We start from the raw sequence: 15,743 nt of genomic DNA, 5'->3' as shown, positions 1-15,743 counted from the left end.
TTCATATAGTAGTGGGTTTGACAACAAAGCTAAAAGTTTTTTCATAATCTAATCCACATTCTTGAGTATAGCCCTGGCAACCAAGCAAGCCTTATGACGTTCGATGGTACCGTCAAATTTGCGTTTGATGCGAAAAAACCACTTACACCCAATAACACGACGATCCGTTGGAGGAGGAGGAGTAAGAATTCAAGTATGATTGGATACCAAGGCATTAAACTCATTGTCCATAGCTTGGCACGCCAAACAGGGGACTTAGTAGCTTGACTATAGCAAGTGGGTTCCATTTCACTAGATCCAACAACATGTAAAGCCAATGGCAAGGGATGTTTGGTAGCATAATAGCTCTTAGGTACGTATCTTAGGGATTCGTGTCCCATCTAAAGGTCGACTAATCATAGGATGAACTCGAGTAGAAGAGGGCTGCATCAAACAAAACTGACCCATGAGGCTCCAAAACAGAGGTAGCAAAACTGTTAGAAGTATTAACAACAGTCCCATATACAGTTCGATACAATCCATCAAGTACAAAATTTTCAACATTAAAATGAATATTATCAGATCCACTAAACATCTGAATAGGTCCAGCAGCTTGTGCATGTCTAGGCCCATGGGGAGAAGTTGAATCTAAAACAGGTAATGAACCATCATTAGTAGATAAATCATGCTGCCCATGTATTTTGGAGACATCATTAGTACAATGAGTAACATCAGGAGACCCACTTGGAGAAAGCTTCAAAAAGCCTAGTAGAAAAACCCTTTGAACAAAAAAAAAAAAAAAAAAAAAAAAAAAAAAAAAAAAAAAAAAAAAAAAACAAAAAGGGGAAAGAGAACCAATAGCAAATATAGTGGTGGAAGCATCAACACCAGTAGAATGATTTCAACAGACTTAGTGTCAAGTTGGGGAGAGCAAGGTAGAACCAATGGGGAATTAGAAGAGGGAGGATCATGAGATCGAAATGGAAAACTAGACTCATCAAATACAACATGTCTAGAAATATAAATTATGCCAGTAGAGAGATTCAAGCAACAATAGCCATGATGATTAGGGCTATATCCAACAAGATACAAGGAGTAGACCTAAACTCCATTTTATGTTTATTAAAAGGGTGAAGCATGGGATAGCAAGTGCAACCAAAGACACGAAGGAAATTATAATAATCCGGTAAGGGCTGAAAAACTCTATAAAAGGGAGAGTCAAACCCCAAAACAGCAGGTTACACAACAGGTTGGGAATGGCATTGATATTTCCTTCTAGTATATATGATCCTTGGCTCCCTTATGCCATGAATTTAGTTGTTGACAAGTACCCTCTGTCTAACATTTGCTCATATGACACCACAGTTGCCCAAATGTCACAATACATCTCAGTGAACAAGGAATATCTCTCAAATTTTAATCTTTCAAATTTCTCTATCTCCCACTTTAATCTCAATTCTCACGATACCTTGCTCTCACGCATTTCTACCAATGATGAATTTTCTACTAAGTTGGCAAGCAAAACCCTAATGCCAAATGAGTTCATGCAATGATGGAAAATGTTATGGAAATTATCACTGCATCCCAAACTCAAATATTTATTTTGGTGTCTCTTGAATGCAGGGTTACCAATTAGACCTGTATTATCTCAATGGACGGAGATGCACGATTTTTGTGAATTGCGCAGAGATAAGACAGAGACTCTCTGGCATGTTTTCATCGCTTGGGAATGGACTAAGAGAATTTGGGCTGCAAGACCACTTGGGCTGAAAACGGAACATCTTGCCCAAGATTCCATCTTGCACCTATGCAATGATTTCCTAGTTGACTTCCAACTAGACAAGCAAAAAATTTGGTGGCTCTTTTCTATCTTTGTGACTATATGTTACTTTATATGGGATAGAAAGAAATAATGTAACTATGAGCATACTTCAACTCAATCCTCATAAAATAATAACAAATATTAACAGGTGTCTCATGGAGATGAACACAAACGCCTCTTATGGTTAACAATCCAAAATCTGCATTGTACAACCATACCCTGTTAATTCAACACCGTCAAGATCATGCACTCATTCTCTTATATTATTATGTGCAGGGGTATATAATGAATCCCTAAGTATAGCAGGTTGGAGCATGGGACTTGTGGATCAATGTCATATTATTTATGCTAATGCGGTTTGAAAAAAAGTAATGTGCTTGAAAAAAGTAATGCGCTAGATGCTTTAATGAAGACGATAAAGGATAGCATAGAATACATCAACACAAGCATAAATCTAATACAAGAAGATTGGCTTAATGATGTTTTTTTTGGTAATCATTGGCTTAATGATGTGGAGGCAGCTTTTATCCTTCATACCCCACCCAATAAGCATTGGCTTATTCGCTTAATCCCATATTGGTAGACATTCTACACTTTATAATGCCTCGTTTTGTAACTACAAGTTCCCAACACTTCTGGAGTTTTTCACCAACATAACAAATAATACTATTAGTAGTAACTCCCCTACTAACAGAAGACGTATTGATCGTTTCAAGCAAACTGATGAATTATGCATGACGGTTAATCATTGATATATACTTTTTCCTTTTTATGATCAAAAACTTATTTTTCTGAGGATTTTACATATTGGAGGGATTTGGGATAGGGGATTATTCCATATGCCATCAAAGAAAGTCTGAATCTACGATTTTTATTAAGAGGTATTAATCATTGTCAACCAAGAATGTAATCAAGGTGCGAGTAAAAATAACTTAAGCCATAGTTTCGCTTTTGGTTGTGTTTTTCTACAAAAGGTACATAAAATTTGAGAGGAACCTCTCATGCATTTTGGAAGATAAGTTATTATATGAAGTAAAACTTATATACAAAGAAGATGTGGACATTGTTTAGTTGATAGCAAATCAAGGAGAGAGTTAACTTGAATCCAGTTGGATTTATCATGGGTTTATCATACCTTAGGTACTAATTATAGGGAATATTTTCCAGATGGTTAGATTTTAAAAACAATTTACTCAATAAAATATTTATAAAAATGTTTTACATGATCTTATTTTTGAAAATAATTATTAAAATCTAAATTTTGTGATAATTTTTTTCGGCTCAAATTATATTTTACCATGAGCTACCAAAATTATTCAAGTCTTTTATACAAAAACTTTTGAGATCATAGGATTGAGTGGCAGATCTCTGCCTAAAATTTAATTATCTCCCTCCCTCTCCTTACTTGAGTAGTTGAGTTATATGAGAAACTTGGGTCATATAATCCCATTTGCGCAATCCAGAAATTTGATTCATATAATACAGTTTTGGGGGAAATTGCTTCAGTCCTATGCATTCACTATAATGCGAAATTTTAGATCATCAGATCCAAAATTTCAATCGAGATTTCAATCCAGTGGCCATAAATATTTTGCTCGACAGTCAGGACTTAAGCAAGTTCCACTTTTGGGACAGATACCTCCAGAAGTAGATTCAATTTTGTTTCGTGCATCCCATAAATAGTAGCAAGTAAGGGGTTGTATGGTAATGATTCTAACAATAGAGAAGAACCAACGTTTTCCTGCGGCTGACAAAGAGGAAAAATGATCGAAGGCATGAACACAGAATTGTTGTACAGAATCAATAGAAAGGATATCAATAGTAAATCCAAGGTTTCCAGATCACCACACATGTTGTGACCAAGAGCATGAGAAGAACACATGCTACTTAGAACCATGTTTGATTCACCCACTTTGTGGATTGCAGGGAACAACGACTCAACCAGTTCTAGATAGTGCATCTTGCGATTTTCAATTTTTTTTCTTTTTTTGGGTTGAATTTGTAATAGAAAACATTAGTGCCGTTAGAAAAGAAAAACAAAAACACAATTGTGCTGCTACTCATAAATTCTCTGAAAACTAAGAAATTAAGGAATTCTCAAAATTTAAAGAGTCTTTAAGATTGGGAGAACAGGAATAACAGGAAGGGCACTTGATGAGGCCGTTCTCGTTGCAGGTCGAACAACTCCTAAATTCACCACACTTATCCACGTAAAACTTCCGGCTGCCGTTGCACTGCTGGCACAACAGGAAGCGATGCCCACCGCATTCCCCACAAACACCAACCTCCGCCGCCGGAAAACCTTCCACGAACCTCTTCAGCTCTCCTGTTTCGTGAAGTTGTCGGATTTCTTCTGCTCCGCCGATGTACCTTCCGCCTATGAAAACCCTAGGTAACTTCAGCTCCTTGCTACCTAAGATCGTCTTTAACTCTTTCAAGAACCCTGCATCCATCAACAGATCCCTCTCGTCAATCGAAACTCTGAACCCTCTTAAGATGGAAAGGACGGTTCTGCAGTCCGCAAAGGTCCTTCGGACGACGCGCAAGCTGGTGTAGTAGACGACTATGCCTTTCTCGGCGCCTGGAGAAGGGACTGCGCGTGTCGTTCTTGGTTCTAATTGAGGCGGTGGCGAGGGGGAAGGTGAAGGAGTGTTCTTCGGAGGAGAACAGGACCAATTGCGGATCACTGTGTTGGCGAGGCGAACGCGTTGGAAGATGTTGGACTTCTTAGGGGTAATCTGCTCCACATCTCCTTTGAATATGGTCTGAACATCTTTGAATGAAGAGCATGAAAAATTCTTCGACAAGATATGCTTTTGACCAGATGATTTTCTCCATGGTGGCCACATTAGGGGTGGAAAGAAGAAGGAGAAGATTATCAATGAAAGACAGAAAAATCAAATGCCAAACAGAGACAGAGAGGATCCTCTCTTTTCTTATTCCTTCGGTGGGTCTAGAGAGGTTTGATTAGCTCAAAATGAATCCTTAGGTAAAATGGGTACCGAGAGCTGCGTCTGCAAATGTGAGAAGTTGCAGGTTCTGAGAGGTGGTGGGTTCGGGGTTTTTTTTTGTTTTTTTCCCTATTTTTGATTGGAACAGCGAAGGTAAGAGAGGGACAGAGAGCAGAAACCATAATTGTTTGACTGGGAACAAATTGAGAGAGAGAGAGAGAGAGAGAGAGAGAGAGAGTTTGCGGATTTTAGCGGGAGGTTGATAAGGGTTAGTTAGAATAGTTACTTTGCCCTATTCAGAATGTTTTTTTCGGTTTTTGGTAAGACCACATTCAGAAATTCAAGGAAGGAAGACAAAATCCAACAAAACAACTGGCGAGCTCCAGAGGGATTATTCCCCAAAATCGACTAGGATTGTCAGGTATCAATGACCAGGTCAAACAGTATTCTCTCAAAATGTCTTTCATTTGACCCTTTGTGCCCTCGATTGTAGAACCCAAGCTCTGCCAATCGGTTAATAAGATGGTTTCAACCTGACCTTAGTTCCTGCGAGAATGGTTTGAGATATCAGAGTAATACATCACCTCCTAAATATGAAAGAGATCATATTCCCAATGTCTCCTTCATTTTTTTTGAATCATATTATTGGACAACTTACTAAAAATTTTATGCATGCATTACTCTAGTTTTCATTGTTAGACCAGACGCAGCCCGGCCCAACTTAACTCGACCCGACCCAACCCCGAACAGAATATACCCATCACTTTTTAAGTTGTTTTGTGAATATAAGTGATACCGGATCAGGATTGAATATTCGATTGGCCCAACCTGAAAGACAACATTAGGACCAAGGTTCGGTTTTTAAACTCAGAATCTGGCCATGATTTCCATGGTTTGATCACGGTTCTAAAAAGTTTTGTGCAACCCAACCCTGCTGCAGCCCTAGCCAATACCATGCCCCAACCACGAAAGGATAAACATGCGCTCCCGAACCATCAAAGGGTTCCGAGAACATGCATCATTTCTACAAGCTCATCTAAAATTGATAACCTTTTCAACCATCTCATGCTATATGAGCAAACAATAAAGAGCAAAGCCTGACTGTAAAGTCCGTTGAAATTACCTATTAATTCTCTGAGGTTATAAACCTCCAATACTAGTTTTGTGTATCATCAACTGGGGTGCAAAAGGCACAGTGACTGGAGGACGCTATGGAGCAAGCAAAGCCCAGGTTGTGTCAACCACCTCTCATTCAGCTATCTAACAGCCTACCTGAAGTAAATTGAGACTTGAGGGACGTCGATGTCGTTGCTTTTGTCATCCTCACATGCCACTACAACATCAATATGACTCCTGTATGGAGGCGCTTCCACACGAGCCACTTCCCTGGCAAGATCAACCAACTTCCTGTCCATTCGGTCCCGATGCCTCGGGAACATACTGTTGTATAGCAAACAACTACCACATGAGATGCTATAAGCATTCAACCCCTTGTCTTTCAGCCACTGCAGCAGATCTCTCAGGGTGGGACTGTCCCTCAAGATCCATCGGTCCCACACAGTCCAGTTCATATCCCGGTGCTTCATTACCTTGGGTGGGACTGGTTCTGCTATAGAGAAAAGTGGCAGTGCCAGATTGGCAAAGGTGTTGCGGTAGTCTTCCAGCTTGTGTCCCCCATCCAGAACCTTGTACAGTTCCAAGCAGACAAGTCCAGTTGCCAACGCAGTGGCAGTTGCAATGGCTGGGATGATCCTTCCAGCAATGAATTTGGCCTTGAGCTTGTCAACTTCTGGAATACTGTAGTTCCTTGCCCTCATATTTGCAAGTCCAGCTATGAAGTCCATGTGGTAATTGGTGTCATCATCCTGCACAATACATTAAAGTGGATCAAGTAGAGATAGAGTGGCATAAACATTAAACTAATCTAGCCAATTGATTATCCTGATGATTTATGCCAAGCTACCACACATGCACGCAAAGAGGGGCAGAGAGAGACCTTCTCAAATTGTATTGGGTTCATCCTGAACCCTGATGGAAGTTTTTTCCGACATCGTTCCAACCTCGTGACTAGATCATTGATAACAGCTGCATCATCTATGGATGCAGTAGACAGACTTGAGGCTTTTTCATCTGTGACGATTCTGACTCCTTCCTTGGGCAGAAAAGCAGGAACCCTCACCTTATCAATTGCATCAGCCAACTTCATAGGATTCTTAACCCAGTCAGGAACTGCTATACCAAATGTCCGAGCACGCAATATGGATCCTGCCATAATGAACTGGAGATAGCTAGGACCATCAGCAGAGAACTGCAATGGGCGAGGGAAACGCTTGGGAGCTGACCAGAATGAAGCACCATTACTAGTTGCTGCATCTTCAGGAAAAGTAAAAGTCAACTGCTTCACACGGTTAGCAAAGTAGTCCTCGAACCTGATTACATGGAAAAGGCTAGGTCAAAGACTGAGAACTATGTTTGTACATAAAATAAAACTAAACAGGAAGAAAAAAGGAGTAGCCATCACGAAATGTACTTTAAACGAGCCCAAGTTATGCAATCTTGGAATGTTTGACATCTCTCCCTATTAAGGCACTCAACAACACGTTCCAGATTGTCCCTGGCCTGAGCATCACCAGCATTCTTCATAGACACTGTGTATTCACTTGGATTGGATAAATATGCATTTACTTCTGCTGGAGTCTTCTCAAGCAAGCCCTCAAACTCAGAACGTGCCCATGTCAGACAGTGATCAATGTTATGGGGAAATGAATGCACAGTACACATGGGTGCTTGCTTCTCAGGTGGGTCCCTTGAGGCACCATAGTTTTCAGTGAGATGAGGAATTACCATCTGTGTGTTGCATTTGGCACCTAGTGTTCCAGACTCCAGTAGCGGCTTCTGAAAATACAAGCACCTCTGATCAATGTAAAGCCTAGCATTAACATTATCCAGTGCATTGATGACAACACTCAGATTCTCCCAGAACGCATCATTGAACACATTTTCCGTCTCAGGGCTTGCACGGTTCTGCAGAGCTTGAACATTAAAACGAGGGTTTATTGAAGCAGCAGCAGATGCAGCAACAGTAGATTTGGCCTGTCCAATGTTCCAATCCCTGAAGAGGAACTGCCTGCTGAGGTTACTCTTCTCTATTACATCATCATCTGTAATAGTTAACTTCCCATTGTCACTGCAACAAACACCCATCAGAGCTAGATTCTTCAAAAACTCACACCCTAGTGCACCAGAACCAACAATAAACACTTTGGCTTCCTCTAGTTTCTTCTGGAGCTTGCACCCAAAGACTGAAATCTGTGCATCATAACGGCTGTTTAACGGTTTCACGTCAATGGGGTCTAGGGGTTCAGCCGGGAGAGACTCGACTGAGTCAAAATAGAAGAACTGTAAGAAAACCAATAAGACACAATATTAGAAATAAAACTAAATTAGGAAGATCTATGAAAGAAATTCAGTTAAAACGCCTACCCAAATTAAGAGTGACTACTGACTAGCAATCCCTAGGGCTATAGTCAATGATGTATATCTTACCTGAAAAAGTGGATGGAACTTTCCAGAACATGCTTTAACAACTTCTTGCCCAACAATTCCACCAAATGTGGCAGCCATGGGGTTTAGAACTGCCCTTGCTCCAAATGCAAATTGTCGCATAAGCTTCTGGTCAATCTTGTCCAGCTTCCCATCTCCTAAACCCTCATTGATGTTAACGGCCAAAGATATCAGCTTCTGAGCATCCTCCTCCGTCCCAGCAACAGGGAAACGTCCAACCTCACATATAAACTTATCTAGTGCTTGGAATGCCAAGTGCAGCAGAGGAGGTCGATCAAACTTGGAGAAGTCACTCAGAAGGAAATCACCCGGATCCTTCAGCGCTTCTTTCAACGTCTTAAAATGCAACACCTTTGGTTGCTTCACCTGTGTGACAATACCACCTTTCTCATACACACCATAATTTATCGTGTCATCCTCAAGAGTGAATGAGTAAGGCCTTGCATTCTTAATCTTTCGTGGCTTCCCGTCATTCAATTCAGTCATGCCCTTGACTTCAGAGAAGATAACAACATCCCCATCCTGAAATTCAAGTCGTTCATCTTCGACACAGGACACGTGAGCAGGGTTGTCATTGCTGATCGATGTAATTATACCTGTATGTGGTTCCTCACCATCGACATCAACAACGGTAAAGTCGGGTCCAAAGTCACAGAAAACACTACCAAAAAGGCCCCGAACTTCAGTTTTGATGAAAGAAATTGGAGGCTGATGATTATGGCAATACTCATCAAATTCAATTGCTTTATCCAAGCTGATATCAGTAAAAACTACCGCCTGTAAAGCGGAAAAAAATCAGAAGGCAATACTAAAGCAAGATAAAGTCCAAGAAAGAAAAATGGGACAAGCAGAAGTGTCAAAAAAAATTCAGGGATGCAAATTCCATTTTACAAGGAATGCAGTCAAAAATTGCAATATAGAATTGAGAAGGGATGGATAGATCAACAACATCAAGACATTGACATTTCTCAATCTTGAGAAGGGAAATAGCATGTCCCATATCAAGTTACAGCTTAGGCAAAGACAAGCAACATTACATCAGCTTGCACAAGCAATTCCAAATAGAACAAGAGCAGAAATTAAAGACAACAATGGCCCACAATCAGGATAAAGAATATAATCATGGGAACCATGAACCCATAGATATTAAAAAAAAAAAACAAATATTAAAACCTCAACCAAACTATTACCTACATTATCTGGCTCTATTATTATATTCGACGGTGATACAACATATAAATGCAACAGAGCCCCCAACCAATTAAAATGTTTGGATTGGACGCTTTCTAATTCGGTTTAAGATACACTGTAGCACTATCACCAGACCACTATCCCATCACAGCCTACACATTCATACACGAGTCCCAGGAATATTGATGTAAAAAGGCTGGAAATATCCAAATTTAACAAGTCTTACAGGAGGAGGAAAACCATGGTGATCTTCACAGATTTACAACCCTCTGAATACATCATTTTTAATCCACATGCTGGAAACTTCTGAGCACAGGCTATAAATAATACAACTTTTGCAGCTGGAGAGAGAATTGGTGCATCAGCAGAGTTGCAATACCACTACATGATCTGCGATGCACTCTGCAGAAGCCATTGACGTAAAATAGATAAAACAGTTGTATTGCCCGAAACAAATCTTCATTTTCGTTTCAAAGTTTTTCAAAAAAAGAGTTTGGACTGATAATAAAGCAATATCGAAACCCATGTACAGCTTCTAATATGGATTTGGAAGTATGAAATTGTGTAGTATGCATTATGATCATAAGCCAAGTCTTCATCTTTATTGAAGTCAAAGATCTGCTCCAGTTACCAAACAAGAAACATAACAAAACCCAGTGGACCAAGTAATGGAATGCAAATGAAACACTTCAGCAGCAAAAATATATAGAACTCGTTTTACTGACAAGGCAGCAACCTGCAACCTCGGAAAAAATATGCTTATGACTCACATGGGAATTTGCACTAATTGAAGGTTCCTTTTTAAGGGCAGGTTAGAAAAAGAGAATAATTTCTGGGGAAGGGGAAAGGAATCACACAATTGCACTCTCAAAGAGTCAACTTCACAAACACCCACTGTATCCATTGTCAGCTGCAGGTATTTAAAGAGAAAAATAACTAAACTCCTACTTAGACAATAAAACTGAATTAACTTGCAAACTCGCCCCCCCCCCCCCAACAAAAAAAAAACAAAAAGGAAGAACTGGAACCCATGATGAATGGAGGACTCAAATAAATCACTAATTCCAACCCTTGTTGGACCAAAACCGACCCTAAGGCTAGTTCTGTTTGGGTTTGGAAAGCCAAAGACTATGATGCTGGTCCAACCACCCAAGTGATACTAAATCGCTTTTCGCATTGCATGGGACATTAAGGATTAGAAAAACATGCTCTTCACCATCGCTTAAGTCAAAAGCAATAATACTTGAACATTAAAAGATAGACTATGATAACAAAGCAAAATTAGGAGAACCCAGATCCACAAATATACAGAAGAAAAATAGCACCCACACTTTACAAATGATTGACATAACATACACACATTATGCCTCACACTGCCTTATAATCCAACATTCAAATACACCAACAAAAAGAGGGGAAATGTTCATATTCACCAATGTATAGAAAACCTAAGCTATTGACTTCTTTATATGTATGGAGATAATAACATGTGAAAATTGTGATATGAACTTCCACAGTAAAGAAACAATTCTTCAAGCGAATATCCCAATTTTAGGTTTTAAGTTTTGTAATTCTGTTGTTGAATAATTTCTCAATTATGCCAGCCTCACACAATCCTCTGACCATACCCAGTTTCTCAAGGTAACATTTGGTACATTCACAAAGGTTCATAGACACAATGCACAAGTGTCCAAAACCAAAGCAGTCCGACAATTTTAATTTGAAAAAGCTGTGACATGTCTCCAGAATAACTCAGTTTCAAATGTAAAAGGAACACCCCCTAAATAAGTCGATTGCCAATGTAACAAGTTATATACAATAGAGTATCAGTAGGAAGCAAGGCATCTATTATTTCAAATGTTTTGCAAGATAAGAATGGTAAAAATATTCCAGAACCATCTGAAAGAGTCAATTTTTAGAAGATAAAATCAGTTGTTGCCAGGGTTATTGATATCAGTGTTGGTGGACTAAACTGTTGCTGAAACCAAAACAAATATGAATCAGATCAGGACACATTGGCTGTACAGGAACTGTGTATACATTAAATGAAGCATCACTTATTGAACAACATTCCCAACCCATATTGGTTTAGGATGTCGTGACACCAATGAGTATGGCTCATACCTTGACACATGGTGGCTGTGTATCTCACAGCATGGAGGTTAACATACCATATTCCTGTTTAAAAAGCAAATGGACACTGCACACCTAATATTCCATTAGCTTCCTTGTCTGGCTGGCATAATACAATCCCAAGGGCTTGTATCGAAAGCTTAAATACTAATAATTTTCCTCAAATATTCACTTGCCAAATTAGGTAATTGGACAGGCAAAGATTAAAGCACAGAAAATATTCAAATAGTAAAATATGCTCAGAAATTTATGAAATTGATTTCAGGAGGCAAAAATGTTCCTCCAAAAAAGGGTGTCAGCACTCATGCACAACCTTCAAATAAGGAGAAAACAGTCCCTAGAAACACAAGGAAAATCAAAAGGCGCAAAAGCACAATAGTGTGATTGCTGGGCACATAAGGCACTCATGGAGTTGTTTGCTAGGGTAGGGAAATTATATGTCGAGTTATCCATGTGTCTGACCTAGTTGCTGTTTGTGTTGGGGGGGGGGGGGGGACCTTTTTTGGTAGGAAGAGGGAAACCCATTTAGTAGAACCTTTTGGGTGCTTATGATGCATGAAAGAGACATAACTTAATGATTCAGTGTGGAACATCAACAAAATGAAGAAAAAATAATACAGCAAGATCATTAGACCCTTCAATTTAAAGTAATTCTAACAGGTACCAAGTTATCATTAGTTCAATAATAACCAGCCTAAATATGGTTCCAACTTTAGCATCTCATGACATAACTTAATGATTCAGTGTGGAACATCAACAAAATGAAGAAAAAAATAATACAGCAAGATCATTAGACCCCTCAGTTCAAGTAATTCTAAGTTTCTAACAGATACCAACTTATCATTAGTTCAATAATAACCAGTCTAAATATGGTTATATCATTAGGTCAATAATAACCAGTCTAAATATGGTTCCAACTTCCAGCAAACAGAAGACAAGTTTCCACCTGTTGACACAAAGCTCTATTGTGTAACCATTATTATGGTAGAAAAGTAGTGATGCTATACATGCTCCAACGCTTCTTCACAAAGTGCATGGTCAAAACATTCTCACCACACTTAACATAGCTAAGCTGTACAGAGAACTATCAACAACATATATCTTCTAACAGACTCATCACCTCTGGTTGCTCTTATTAATGACATTTACCAAGAACTAAATCAAGCCACAACAGAAAAAACTAAACAAAATAACAAATAGACAATGCAAACATTAACAGCATTCTCCTTAAAACTTAAGAAATCGAAAATCAGTAATTACTCCAGGCAGATAAGTTTTGTACAAGTTGTTGACAATTCATACAATAGAACAAATCACTTATAGGTAACCAGGAACAGGTATTATGCTCACAACTAGACCACAACATTCTAATAATCATTTATGACAGCACAAGTTTCAATAAGTTATAAACGATGCATACAGTAGACAACTAAACTAACGAAAACAGTGCTTATATTAGAAAGAATCAACGTACCAATATTTTGATAGATATAGCTGAAAAACTAAAACCATAAAAGTTAACAGAGGCTAGGATAAGCAAAGCAAAAGCACCTGAAAGTCAGAAAGTTTCTCCTTAGTCAATTCAGAGCTTACGGCAGAAATGAGCACAGCATTGTTCAATTCTTGCAGCTTCTGCACAGAAGCAAGTGCACGATTCTTGCCAACATCATCCTCAGAGAAAATGAAGTTACCGGACAAATCCCACAACTCCACCGCTCCCTCATCATGTAAGGTAACAGATTTGACACCAGCAAGAACAAGATTCTTTGCTGCAATATATACGTAATTACAACACCACATTAAGCAATCTGAGAAAGATAAAGTGAAATTTTATTTGCCCCATAAAAAATTAAGCAAACAGGAAGCGTGAGAGTCATTGCAAACCTCAAAATATTTTAGTTATTCAACAAATATGAAACTTAACTCTCCTATTCTACTTTCTACCCCTATGAAATTTGTTTGAATAACAGGACCAAGACCTATCCGGGTTCTTGGCCAGGCCACCGGCAACTTGAAGCAACACTGATGAAAGAAAGAAAGAGAAAAGTCATATCACAAACCCACCAATTTCACAACCGAGGCCCTGCATCCCAGAGATGAGGATGTTGGAGCCGAAGAGGCGTCTCATCGTGTCCCGGCCATACACAGCTAGCTGCCGACTGTGCAGATCCTCATCGATATCCGGTGGGTTTCCATCACCCAATGCCATGTTCGGCAGCCCAACAATGTCGGTGCCGCTGTGGTTGTTGTTGCTACTGCTACTGATACTGCAGTTGTTTCCGTCGCTGCGACTACTGCTGCCGCTGCACTTCTTGTAATTCTCCCTAGCTAATGTAACTTCCAAGGCCACTGACGAAGATATCAAGGAATCAATCCGAGGTTTCTTGAGAAAAACTTCCGTGTTGTGACGATCGCCGTCCACTATCTCTCCTCCAACAGCTCTCTTACTAGGAAGCATATAGTGCAATAAACTGCTCAAAACCCCCACCACATCCCATTGAAAAGATCATAACACATAAACATTAGAGAAACTGAGATCGAAACCGTTCTCAAAGGAAAGAAAAAGCGAGAGAAATGGATGTCAAAACCGAAAACCCTAACACGGTTCCAACAAGAAGTGCAGACAGCATTAGTTGTATGTTTTCAAGGAAAAGAAAGATATAACAGATTGCCAAACCAAAGCAGATACAAGGACAGAAACAGAGCACGTACCAAATGAAACTTCGTTGCAGTAAAGAATTTGATTCTGGTTGTTATAAAGAGGAGAAGCAAGAATTACGAAGCAAGGTGTTCAGTTCTTTTTCCTCTGGACGATTATCTAAAGAATCTACACTAGATTTCTTCACCTGCAATATGTTTATAGAAGCATCAGAGTACAACTACGGCAGTTATAGGGTTACCGTTTTTCGTTTTAGTTTTCTTTTCTAGGGTTTTGAGCTCAACAAGAGTCTTGAAGGTACGCTATGTTCAGGTCGGTTCGTTTCTCATTCTCTCTCTTCTTGTAAAGGAGAGAGAGGAGATCAGGGGAGAGAATGCGTTGCGTGTGGCTAAATGAAAGGAGCTTACAAGCTCAGCTTCAGAGATATTCCAGATTTCAGACCATTTCCAAATTTTAGATTGGGTGAGCGGGCCACACGGGTTTTTCACTGTCGGAACCGTGGCCGAACCGGTCTCCTCACTGTCGGAACCGTCGAATTGGACCGGACCTTGTTTATTATGTTTAAGATACGGTTTAATCATCCCTATGATTCCTGTTTGGTAGGGCCATGTAGAGGTGTGTGTAACAATCCTTGATTCCATGAGTGGAGAATCTGTTCCACTGCCTTTGCTGCTTTTTTTCTACTTTTTTTCTTTTTTCTTTTTTCTTTTTTCTTATTATTATTTTTTGTTTGGTCTCCAAGAATAGAATCCCTCTTCGAAAAAAAAATTAGCGGACTTTGCTATGAGAGATAAGTCAGAGGTGGCCCTTGCACAGGTGTAAAGATTAATTGTGGATATATAATCTGTTAAAAATCCTAACCTAATAATTCATCATTTCAGATCTGTGAACTTGAAGTGTTAGTAGAAGGCAACTTTAGACCATTGGAGTTAAACTCATGAGTTCAGAAATCGAACCTATAGATTTGGATGAATTAGAAGAAGACCCGGCCACCCTAATTGATTTCAAGAGGAGAGAGAAACACAATCTAAAAGGCATACAAGTGAGATTTTGGCATATACAAAAACCAATGCTAATGTAAAGTATACAATTGATTAATAAATGTTTAGAGGAGTCTACCCTTCGAAGTTTTTCGAAACTTGCTTTTGCATGTGAAAGAAATAGGGGTCGGTGATCAGTTTGATTGACCGTTCCATACCCAGAAAAGGGCAGTTTCGGATTTTTTGACTTTAAAACACTATTTTATTGCTTTCTAACCTTATAAATGAATTGTTTGTGTTGCTTGGAGGCTAAGAGCTTAGAGCTTGATGAGATTCTTGGACATTTGGTAGTGTACAAGCTCGAGTGCACAAAGATAATCGCGTGTTGAGATAAGAGGATTCTAAAAACCTTATTTGCGACTATTCTTTCATGGTATTTTTGGTAGTTGTTTACAATAATGATG

The 15,743-nt window shown here is 39.3% G+C and overlaps 2 protein-coding genes across 2 annotated transcripts; both read right to left on the bottom strand.

The window, feature by feature from the left end:
* Positions 1-391: 391 nt before the first annotated feature.
* On the bottom strand, positions 392-4,650 carry LOC149028114 (uncharacterized). The gene is made up of 2 exons (XM_089147374.1): positions 3,999-4,650; positions 392-627 (listed from the first exon to the last, which is right to left on the bottom strand). Exons 1-2 carry the CDS (start codon positions 4,648-4,650, stop codon positions 392-394), a joined length of 888 nt encoding a protein of 295 aa, XP_089003500.1.
* A 905-nt stretch (positions 4,651-5,555) lies between these two features.
* LOC149028113 (ubiquitin-activating enzyme E1 1-like) lies at positions 5,556-14,335 on the bottom strand. Its single transcript, XM_089168605.1, is given in 7 exon segments — positions 5,556-6,617; positions 6,749-7,181; positions 7,283-8,151; positions 8,299-9,093; positions 13,192-13,409; positions 13,705-14,119; positions 14,121-14,335. Coding segments are annotated over 7 exon segments (3,357 nt in total). The 5' UTR covers positions 14,151-14,335; the 3' UTR covers positions 5,556-6,020.
* Positions 14,336-15,743: the final 1,408 nt, after the last annotated feature.

This window comes from Hakea prostrata, chromosome 1 (genome assembly GCF_041222555.1).
Source record: "Hakea prostrata isolate BN-2017 chromosome 1, UWA_Hpros_2, whole genome shotgun sequence".
Taxonomy (NCBI): domain Eukaryota; kingdom Viridiplantae; phylum Streptophyta; class Magnoliopsida; order Proteales; family Proteaceae; genus Hakea; species Hakea prostrata.
The sequence above is the reverse complement of the archived record's forward strand: the minus strand, read 5'-3'. Positions and strand labels throughout refer to the sequence as shown.

Bases quoted from the DNA above. Each gene is read 5' to 3' on its own strand.
- LOC149028114 (XM_089147374.1), bottom strand. From the start codon at position 4,650: ATGTGGCCACCATGGAGAAAATCATCTGGTCAAAAGCATATCTTGTCG. The intron at 628-3,998 runs GTGAATTTAGGA...TACCTGTTTTAG, and splicing joins GTTTTACGTGGATAAGTGTG to ATTCAACTTCTCCCCATGGG.